The following is an 11,408-nucleotide window of genomic DNA, read 5'->3' as shown; positions in this document are numbered from 1 at the left end:
GATCCAAATTAAGTAGTACGATGCTCTCCGTCTCTACATGTCGAAGGAACGTGAGTTTTTAAAGGGCAGGGCATTCAAGAAAAAAGTACTTTCTTGCAGAATAGAAATGAACAGTGTTATGGCACACAGCTGTGAAATAGTGTTATAACATATTTTAGAAGTTTTGTGGGGGAAAAGTCGTGTTCCTTTGATCAAGTTTCTCCAAACATCTTCTTTTTTTTTAACAGTAGTAGTCAGTGTGTTTTTTTTTGGAGTAAATATCGTATTTTCCTGTGCAGAATTGGATTCCTAATGTGGTTTAGATTTGATGCGAGAAACTATAAATATGCATTACATGGTCGTCCTTTACTTGCACATGAAGAGAGATATTTGGCAACTAATTTATGTATAAGCAAATTTTATACAAATTTCCTAATAAATTGAAGTGGAGTAGCACAATGGTGGTATGTAGGGTTGCTCCTTTAAGATATAAAAGTATTTTAAAAGGTAAAATAAACTAGTTGCATATTTTGTAACGATGTCAAATGTGATCATTTTGCATCTTTCTCATCAGTGACACAAAGAATCATTGCAACTGTAATAATGAAAAGAAAAGAACAGAACAGTGACAACACATTGAAATTACAACCCAACACAGTATATCAGATGGGGAACATAACTGTATGTGATGATGGTATTCACAATACAAGACCGTCATTTAAGACTCATTTTTTGTAATATCTCCAGTTGAACATTTACAATGGTTATCATTATAGTACAGAGTGCATATACATATCACATAAAAGTCCCTTTATCCTAAGTGTATAAACACTAATGTAAACATAAAATAAAAACAATAGAAACCCTTAATCAACTGGAAGAATCTTAACTCCGTAATTGTTGGCTGTTTAAGCTGATTGAATAAGGCACAAGTGCATTACATACATGGAAGATGAGCATCTTGTTGACAGAAACTACAACCAAGGAAAGAAAAAAAAAGGTTCCCTTGGATTGGTTTTAATTACCCCCCCCCCCCCCGGATTCACTTCGTAAGATAGGAAAAAGATACACAGTATGATGTACTATACCATTGACCCCTAAGAGAGAAACGTAAACGTAAAGAAAATAAATCAGCTGTTCACATTCATGAAAAGTTAAGACGAAGAAATATGCTGAATTAGCTGTTTGTAATCATTTTAAAATTGAATCAGATTCAGTTGACACTAAACTTGAGAACACGTACCTCTATGAAGTGAATCACTTCATATTTTCAAACAAACATACTTAATTATAATTGTGACATACAGTAAGATACCTGAGAATTGACACAGAAAGTGCAAATTCCTTGAATTAAGAAATGCCAACAGTAACACATTTAAACCACTTCTTAGTTTCCCTACATTTGAATATTTACACTTTCCATTATTTTGAGTGTTTTACATTGAAAATATCCTGACCCATGCTTGCAGTATGCATAGGTTGAGGGCTGCTACCTAAAAGCTGGGCATTACTCAGGCAGACAATACATATTGTTGCTCACATAAAACCTCTGACGGGAAAAATATCAAAAATGTTAAATTTTCAATCATGTGAAGGACATAGAGCTTTCAAATCATTGTGAGGAGGCTTCACTATAAGGCAAGTGTTTGTGCGTGCTGCAGTCACAATCCTGTCTCACCAAAGACATTATCAAAAGTGTGTGTGTGTGTTTCATGTTTGTCATTGTCAGGTCAAACCATTGAAACATTTAAAGGCTACTCTTACTGGCACTTTGGAAGGGTTACAAAGTTCCACATTTCTCCCAAACATAAAAAGCATACTTCTTATTGGCAGTAAAACTGAAGAGGAGTTTAACGTTTAATAAAAAAGAAATGGTAAAGCAAAGTGTTCTAGAGACAGAAATCCTACACGAGCCTAGTAGGTTTGCAACCTGGCAAACCTAAACACCAAAAGAAAACCATATGTGTATAGTTTGTCTTTCACAGCTTATTTACTGTGGAATACATTAAATGCCTGACAACCAAATAGCCTTTAGCTAACAAAGCTAACTGGTTTCATTCTCTTTATCTCGGTTTTAGATGATAGTGCTTTTCACATAAACAACGTTCTGTGCTGCATGTCATTGGACATTTTTCCCACTGATTTTTTTGTCTCTGATAAATATTCTTAATGACCTTAATATGGCTTTTTTTCCACACCGTAAGTTAGCCATGCTTTTACTGTAAATGATAAGCACAGCTGGACCATCCCTTGATAAAGATACCTGTTGAATAAGCCTCTGATTAATGCTCATCCATCATTAAATGGACAAGTCTGGGACCTGTCCTCAGTCTCCATGAGAGTAGGATGAGTGGACCGCCCATGGCTGCACCGATCCTCGACCGAACACGGTGTAGACCACCGCCCCCAACAGGTTGATAGCAGCAGCGATGTAGAAGACGGCCTGCCACTCCTCGATGGTGTTCTGCAGGACAGTAGTAATGAGTTTTTAAATTTAATAAGGGACTGGTGCTCACTGGACATGGGTGCTATTTCTGATTCAGCTCTCGATGTGGGAAGATATTTGCACAGATAATCTGAACTAAAATCACTTGTGCCTTGAGTAGTCACAAAATGCAACGTGAACATTTGACACATTTTTATTTAGCAAAACAAAATAAGTAACTAGTATAGGACAAGAAAATGTATTTCCTCTTACAGTGCTGAACTGTATCTTAATTAGTTTTAAACTCCAGTGGTCTTCAATCATCCTACAATAGTGGAAAACATTGTGTTGCAAAAAACAATTTGATTATTGTCATAAACCACAAAGCATCTGTCTGGATGGATTTTTGTTGTCCTGACTAATTATCTAAATCTGGACCTTTCCATGGACTTAGGTGGACAAACAGAATTTCAACTTGCTAAAACTTTTATCTAATGATGAAAAGGTTCAAATTTACACAGCAAAGCATCTAGGAGGATGTTGATACTGTCCAGAAAGACAAATATTGACTATCATAATAATCATGAGCTTCTTCTTTCACATTCATGTGGTTTGGCTTTGCTCTTATGATATCGTTATTTCAGATAATTTTGGTGAGTACATTCTGGTCATTTACGTTATTTCTCTTCTGGTGCTATTGTTTAAGATCTGAGCTTTAGTTCAGTTCTCCTGACAGAGAACTGAATAAACAACAAAACATGTATCAACAGTATTAATGTGAAGGCTTTTATCAAGTCAAACAGAAAAAGCTCCAGGCCTGACTCTGTGAGCTTTTAATAAAAGTCTAATGAGGCCCCCTGATGGACAAACGTTCACTTACTAATCCTGCACTGACTAAACCAATTAGACAGAAAAAGGAGCCAAAGATACCGTCTGTTTTTTCCAGAGACACAGTTACCCAGAGTGAGTTTGACATCAGCATATTGCATACTAAAAGACGTGAATAGGTTTATGTGCTGGTCGTCAATCATTGTGGATATCAGATGGCACAAAGCTTTTTAAAGCTGTAATAACGGTCAATGTACAATCTAAGTTTGGACAGTACGTTAACCTCTGAAACACAAATCAGTTCCTGCTCAGCTTCATTTTCCGTTCAAACTGGTATGTGAAGTGTGTTTACAAAAGAGCTTCTTACATGTTTGGTGAGTGCTCTTGCTATGACCGGTCCCACCATGCCAGGAATGGTAGCGAAGGTGTTGGTGATTCCCAGGAGAATACCAGCATACCTACAAACAAGCATATTCATGTATTTAAAGTCAGACTTACAAACCTGCTCAACGAAACAGCTTTGACTTGAAACAATGGTGAAGAAGTGAAAACAAACAAGAACAAAAGTTAAAGAACTGGGTCATTCTTACGAAGGTGCAATGTCGAGGTGGTTGATGTTGAAGCCAGAGGCGGACACTCCGCCCAGAGCGGAGGAGAGGGTGAGGAAGGTCACGGCCAAGGTGTAGTTACAGCCCGTGTACCCCGCCGCCACCAGGAACAGCGCCGGCCCGATCATACCTGCGGAAGAAAGACGACAAAGTTGAAACGTTCTTTCACAGGTAAAGCCGGGGTATACTGGATGTGAGTTTCTTAAGACAAAATAAAAATCGATTCACTGGCGAGAAATGCTAATGCTAATCCTTACCAACAAGAGTGAAGGACTTGCGGACAACGACTGTGCGGTAGAGGAGAGTCTCCCGAAGATAATCGGCAAGCTGACCGCTCAGCACGGCAAACACGGCACAGCCCATATAAGGAAGAGCTGACAGAATACCGTTCTATAGTGGACACAAAGAGACAACAGCACATGATATGGAGATTTTATTGATTAAGGAGTTATTAATGCATATCATTGAAATTATTTACTGACTCAAGTGTTATATGATCAACCAATTTGAAACGTTCAGTGCAGAGAGTTCTTTTTTTTTTTTCTTTACTTTTGTGACTTTCTGTCTTTGTTTTCTCTCAATTGTTTTGACCAATGCACCCCGAGTGACAAGTCTTTTCTCCTGTCATCCAGACTTGACTGAACTGACTGCAGCGCTATAAACCTTAAGTTGAGTTACACACACCCACACACACGTTTCAAGGTTAAAGGCCACCAATTCTGTGTGTTCATGACTGAAGGCCTGTTTGTGAAGATGACCTCACCTGCTGTATGCTGAAGCCCAGAATGTCATTCATGTAGGTTGGCAGCAGGGTGAGGAGGGTGTAGAAGGTCCAGTTGTAGGAGAAGTGAGCCACAACGATGGCCCACAGCGGTCTGGACGTCACTATGGCTTTCCAGGGGATGACGCCTTGTGAGGTGGACAGCTGAAACGCAGGGGGGGAAAAAACAGAGCTGCAGCAGAATGCACTAAATCAGAAGGAGGTAGAAAAGTTTAACCCGGAATCAAAGTTCACCATCGTTGTATAAAAAAGGGGCCGCTTTGCATCTGAATGTCACCAAAAAAAAAATACTGCAGAGTAATGGGAAGTGTAGTGACCTCACAGCTGAGTAAGAAAGATAAGAATAAAAAGCTGCATCACACTGAGGTTACGTAACAGAAGCATCTGATAAGCGCACTGAACCTGAAATGCCTGCGAGCTCTCTGCTGCTGCTCGACAATGTCAAATGAAACTATGACTACTACACGTTAAAGGCAGAAGAAACTGAAATAAACGAGAAGAAGATTTGCAAAATAATAATTTTTTGCATTAATTCTATGTAGTACAAGTCACATTGTAATGCTGTTTCATAAACCTGACTATGATTAGGGTCCGACCGACATGGGATTTTGGGGGCCGATATCGATATGAGGAAGAGAAATAATCCGATACCTTTATACCTGCCAATAACTTTTTTAGATGTATCTTTGATCTATAGAGATTGATAAATATAGTTATGCTTATTTATTGCATTTATCCCTCAAATGCAGTTATCAAACACTTGTGGAAAAGATATATAATGAAGGTGAAGATGGTGAGCGTCATAATGCTCATTGTAGTCCATATAGCACCCTCTGCTGGTGACAGCCAGAAAGAGAAATGCTACTGTAATACAATTATACTCAAATGAAATGCTTTGTGACTGGTGAATAAATCTAGTAATATCGGCGCATATCTGCAATAAAACATGCAGATACCAATAGTCACTTAATATGCCAATACCGGCCGATATTATCGGCTGGCCAATTAATCGGTCTGGCTCTAATGATAATTATGACTTACTCTCTGGAAAAAAACATGTCTAACCCCTGTGTGCACCATGAACATGAATGAAATAATGTTACCTCGTTCTTGAGTGAGGCAGTGATGTAATTTTTCTCCCTCTCTGATATCCGTGGGTGAGTGTTTGGACTGTCAAAGACAAGAAAGGCCCAAAAGAAAAACCACACCACACCAATGGCACCTGGACACCCAAACAGGGAAACAAGAGCTCATTTTAATTAACATAGAGGATGGAGATCTAGAGAGTGTATTCAGGGTGGAATTAAAGGGTGAATGTAATCACAAGATCTAACTTTCATCATCTCACAGAAGACAGCGTTTGAGCGGTCTGTTTCCTGCTTACTTTTTTATTTCACCTGAATCCACTGAGATCAATAATAGGCGTGTTAATCGACTCTGACATCTGTCGTACATACAGTGGTTTTGAGCTGGAGTTTCATGCTGGCAGGAGTCTACCAGACAAGTTATTAAAGTGGGACTTCTGCTATTGTTCTACACGTAAGCACATTTTCTTCTTCAACTTGCTAAATCATCATTTCTAAGGAAACACAGAGGAACCAAAGTCCAGACCATGGAAACATGTTGTCTGAGGCTTAAAAAGAGCACCTTAGTGCATAAATAGATGAAGAAAAAAACAACAGTTTGTGCCTCCTAAAAGTCAGAGTCAAACTCATTTAAAGACTTCATAACTTATGAATGATGGCACTTTCTTAACATTAAATGATCCTAGTTTTTTTTCTCCTATAAAATTGATGTAGCAGGTGTAAACATACAGTTGCCATAAAGTTAGTCACCTGTTAGTGCTAAGGAGCTTTCAGGTGAAGCATGTCAATCACAATAAGGATTCAAGTTAAATAACTCATAAATAAATTCAGACGTAGCCAGTAGGGGGAATTTAGAAAAGTAAAACTCCTAAAATATGTCATTACAAAGTTGCAGTTGAACTCTAAACCTGTTAATAACTCTTGCAGAGTGGATTTGTACATTAAAACCTCATGACTGAATGTTCTAAGAGTAGCAAAGTCACCCCAACCCCAACCTCCAGGAGTGATACCCCGGGTGTATTACCAAACACGTAGAAGACATAGGTCCAGTCCAGGTAGAAGCAGATTTCACCCGACAGAGGGAGAGCGATTACCGTCCCCAGCTGGGCTCCTGAGACAGAAGAGAAGAGACAAACATATCTGTATCTCACATCTGTCTGGATGTGTATAGTTTAACCAGAGGATTGATCTGTTTTTTTTTTATTACTTGTTGTCTTTTGTATGAACCCTAGAAAGACTGGTTGTTTCTGCAGTTTCTCAGCATTTTGTGACAAAAAGAAAAAAAGTCTGACAGACTTTTCTTTGCGTTGAGGTAGTTGCTTTTGCATCCATCTTACCGATGTATGATATTGTGAGCAGTCGACTCCTCTCGAGTGGCGGCGCCCACGCTGCCCACATAGTGTACATTGCAGGGAAAGTGACTCCCTGAAGACAAACAAAAGAACAAAAGTCAACAACAGGAGTGAGGTTGGCTACTTATTTTTAACACTCACTTGATCTCTGATGCTCAGAAAAACATTGTGATTAAAAAAAAAAAAAAAAAAAGCTTATAATTATTCATATTTTACTGTTAATTCCTCTACCTCTCCTACACCTTCCAGCACTCTGAGTGCAATGAGGTAACCTGCACCCAGGTCAGCAGCCACAGGGGTGAGCAGGGTAAAAACTGCAGTTCCCAGGATTCCAAAGCCCATTAGCCACTTGGGACCAAAGCGACCAGCAAGGTAGCCCCCAGGTATTTGAGTCAGGATGTAGCCATAGAAGAATGAGCCCAGGATCCAGCCCTGTGTCTCAGAGTCCCAGTCGTACACTCTGGCCTGTGAGGAGGGGAGAGAAAAAACAGAGCTACTTTAGGAGTTAAACTACATCAAAAGGCCTTTTTGAATGAATGAATGCAGTGTGTGTGGTTAATTGACTTAGCCTACAAATCGTGTTACATTTGCATGTTTTCACACTATAATCTACCAACAACTTTAATGTTTTTATTGTCTCTTTTAAAGCCTCTACCAAGTAGTGTGAAATTATGACGAAAGCCACCACACCCAACCCAAAACGAGTTCAGTGCAATAGGTAGAGAAAGTGTATTAGTCCTTAACGGTGTCTGCATAGAAGTGATCATCTGCACAGCTCATCAAAAGCGGCTACTGGTTAGTTAACTCTACAAAAATACAGCCTCCTGGCAAAACTAGTCTTACATAAATGAGACAAAACCTTTGGACAATGTAAGCTGTGTTGTGTTGACGGGTGTGTTGAGAGAGAGAGAGGGATGGATATCAATTCCTTTTCAGTTTACATTCAGTAATTTGCAGCATTAGGTTGCAAAGTCATAGTGGATAAAAAATAAAAAAAAAACACCTGCCCTATTTATTTAAACACTTAAGCAATATTTATGCATTAGTACATAATGCTGATCGCCAACAGTTCATTTTCCAAAAGAAACTGCTGACTGTGAGTCTCCTGATTCAAATAATCCAGACAACTTCTTTGTTTCCACTGACAGCTGAGAGAAATGGGGAAATATTGCTGCAGCACTTCGGGCCTTTTCTCCCCCTGGAGAAGCCTGCCAATGAACGTTTGTTAGATCTGAAATTGGAACTGGTGTGATCGCTTTGGCCCTGTCAGCATAAAGATGTTTTAAGACAAAACTCGATGTTTAAATCTCCGACAAGAAACACACTTTTGGAGTGGAATGATATTCTGAATATTTACTTGTTGTGAAAATGATATACTGAGCGTTGATTTTTATCGTGCTTACTTAAATCTAACCCTACGTGTTTGGAGTCTTTCTGTTTATTTTTCGGGTCAGCGAAGGTGGTTATGTCTCAACAATTGCTGTCACGGTCTTGCTCACCGTGTGGTTGTGTTTGGGTCGAGTAGGGCTGGCGTGAGCTGGACAAACGGAGAAGCTGTGGTTGGTGCTGGACTGGTGGGTGGTATTAAGCATGTCGACCATGGCCACGCTGAGGTTCACCCGCAAGGAGTAGACCACGAAGAAGCCTAAGGAGGAGAGCAGCGCCAGGCAGTAGCGTGATGAACAGCATGCTGGGGCTGCAGAGGGAGAGAGAGAGAGAGAGAGAGGGAAATCTTTACTCCATTACCGACTTCTTACAAAAAACATGAGTCTGAGCTACCTGCCTAAATGATTAACTAAACCACTGCTACTATATAACTCACATAAATCATCTACAAAACTGAGAATGGGCATTGAGTGCTCTCATGTAGCAGGTTGCTTTACTTACACAGGAAACAAAAGTCATGTTCACACAAGCCAACCTTGATCCTCAGCCTGTTTAAAGAAGTAGCTCGATCCCCCAGTTCACCTTCACACAAGCTCAGCATCCTACCTAATATTTCACATCTGAATCCTTGTCAGAAAAAAAACTTCTCGGCAGTTCAGACTATGCATGATTTTTGAAACGTATTCTGCAAACTTGATTCTACTGAGCATGTCTCATAACACTGGTGTGCCAGTCGTATGGTATGAACTAGACAGATGTCACTTCAACTCGTGACTCAGGATAATTAAAATGCCATCTTGGAACAGGTTAGGTGTGGAGAAAATACACCTTTAAAAAGAAGCTCTCTAGAGTGACAGCTGACGTCAACAAAGTCATGATAAGCAGAATTAGTTCCTTATGGGATGATGATAAAAAAGGACGCAACAATATGCAGGTGTTCATGTCTCCTCATTGAGTAAACAAAGGAAAATGTCGACAACGAAACAGCCCAGACCTACTCTTTGCCTGCTTTCCCCAGTCAAACAGCGGGAACGAAACAGAGTTTATTTGAGATATATTCCCCGAAAGGAGCTGTGTTATTGTTTGCCAGCTGTGTTAGTTAGGCTTATTTCCTTTTTCATTTACCCCTCTGGACTTTGTCTTCCTGACTCCGTTGAAGAAGAGGGGTCTCCTGCTCGTCCCCTTCCGTGTCCGACCCGTACTCCAACATCTTCAAAAAAGTATATTTAAGTGGCTATACTTCATCTCCGACAAAGCCTCACACCAACACAACAGCAGCACACACTCGACCTGATCGTCCGGTCAGCTGAGCTCACCGCACACAACAAGCTTCCTCTGCGTTCACGTGGTAGCTGAATAATCGGACAATTTAGTTTCCGACAGGACAATTATGTGAAGCCCGAAAATTACAAGTTACTTTCCAGGTTGACAAACTAGCAGTCATTCAGCATATAATGCGTGTGCTAGCTATATTGCCAGAACGTTGCTTAATTCACTGACTTCCAATGGAGAAATCAAAATGTATTTCATTTCTGAGAACCAAAACGCTACATTGAAATTGATCGATTGGCTCTCATAAAATAGGCCTATATTTAAAGGAAACCATGTTGTTACCATTAAGTGTCCATGTGCGTTACATGAAGCGTCATTGTCATTTCAATATCAGACCATGTGAACACACCAAAGTCAGAATTACGTTGCATTGCAACTCGAGAAATTGAGCCATTCGAGGCGCACTTGAATGCAGCATGTCTGCCGTCACATGGTCGTCACTTGACGAGGGGAATCCGACCGGAAGTAAGTAAACATGAAAAAAATACATCCCCCCCCCCCCTAGTTTGACTTCAGGTTAAAAAGCAAAAACAAAATTGAAGTGTTGGAAAGCAACGCTGGGAAAAAAAGAAGTTAAGCTACATGCAGCTGATAAGCTTCCTGATTAAAATGTTGATGACTAAAAAGGTGGAGAGACTGAGAGATTCTATTTATTAAAACCTTTAATTTGCCTAAACGTTTTTAAATAGGTCAACTTGTTGGTAATTGTGACATAAATAGTAGGCCATAACTCTACTGTAATGATAAAGTATCAGTGCTAGAGCTAATACTGAAATTTCATTCTTATTTTGTAAAATACATGATTTCATATGTCAGGCCATCGATATCAATGAATTGACTTTCTGCACGGGACTAATCTATAACTTGTAAATGATATGAAAAGTAATGTCAATGCCTTCAAGTCAATTATATCATGCAGCCCTGAAGCCCATCCTCAACCTGTTCTCCCTTTTAAAAAATATTTCTCAAAATTACAGATAGAAGTTACACATTGTGTTTTTTTTATTGCACTCTATATAGATTGTATAGATTATAGATTGTTGGAGCACAGGTGGTTTATTAGTTTGGGGCTTCCAGACCCAGGGGTGCTCTGAAGGTCTCCAGTGTGGTTTTTACTCAATTATTTGCCCCACTTCAGTGTCATACAAATTGAAATGTGTTCAACATTGTGTTTTATTCTGCACAATAGGGCCCTTTCTTACAGAGGCAACTCCATGGCAAATTGAGGTCTCCACTTTGTGGTTTTGATAAAGCAAAATGTAATAATACATGATCTCCCAATTACGAAAAGAAACAAATAAGGGTAGAGTTCTGACCTTTCTGTTATCTCATCCTTATTGATCCTTGTTTCCTGGTTTCTAATCATGTTAGACTCAGACCAAGAACCAAGGACACAACAGTCTTTATGCTTTGATTTCAATTATTGTAGAATATAAACAAGTATTGTTTGTTGTTCAGAGAAAAATTGGACACCCTCCCACCGCAAACATTCACATGTAGCCACAAAATCAGATGATGTGTGGGAATGATGTAACCTTCAAACACATGTTTGTTGTTGAAAGGAGAAGAAGCTCAGTTGTTCCTCTCCAGGCATCGTAGTCTCCACTGCAGAAAGAGTTTCATACTGACACA

The 11,408-nt window shown here is 39.6% G+C and overlaps 1 protein-coding gene across 1 annotated transcript; it reads right to left on the bottom strand.

Annotated features, from left to right (window-relative positions):
* Positions 1 to 641: 641 nt before the first annotated feature.
* slc17a5 (solute carrier family 17 member 5) lies at positions 642 to 9,774 on the bottom strand. Its single transcript, XM_061040224.1, has 11 exons — positions 9,570 to 9,774; positions 8,558 to 8,754; positions 7,290 to 7,523; positions 7,044 to 7,131; positions 6,731 to 6,817; positions 5,725 to 5,843; positions 4,604 to 4,765; positions 4,098 to 4,230; positions 3,823 to 3,970; positions 3,600 to 3,690; positions 642 to 2,443 (listed from the first exon to the last, which is right to left on the bottom strand). The coding sequence occupies exons 1-11, from the start codon at positions 9,652 to 9,654 to the stop codon at positions 2,306 to 2,308; spliced, it is 1,482 nt and encodes a 493-aa protein (XP_060896207.1). The 5' UTR covers positions 9,655 to 9,774; the 3' UTR covers positions 642 to 2,305.
* Positions 9,775 to 11,408: the final 1,634 nt, after the last annotated feature.

Source organism: Labrus mixtus, chromosome 6, assembly GCF_963584025.1.
Source record: "Labrus mixtus chromosome 6, fLabMix1.1, whole genome shotgun sequence".
Lineage (NCBI taxonomy): Eukaryota > Metazoa > Chordata > Actinopteri > Labriformes > Labridae > Labrus > Labrus mixtus.
Note: the sequence above shows the minus strand (reverse complement) of the source record. Positions and strands in the feature narration are given on the sequence as shown.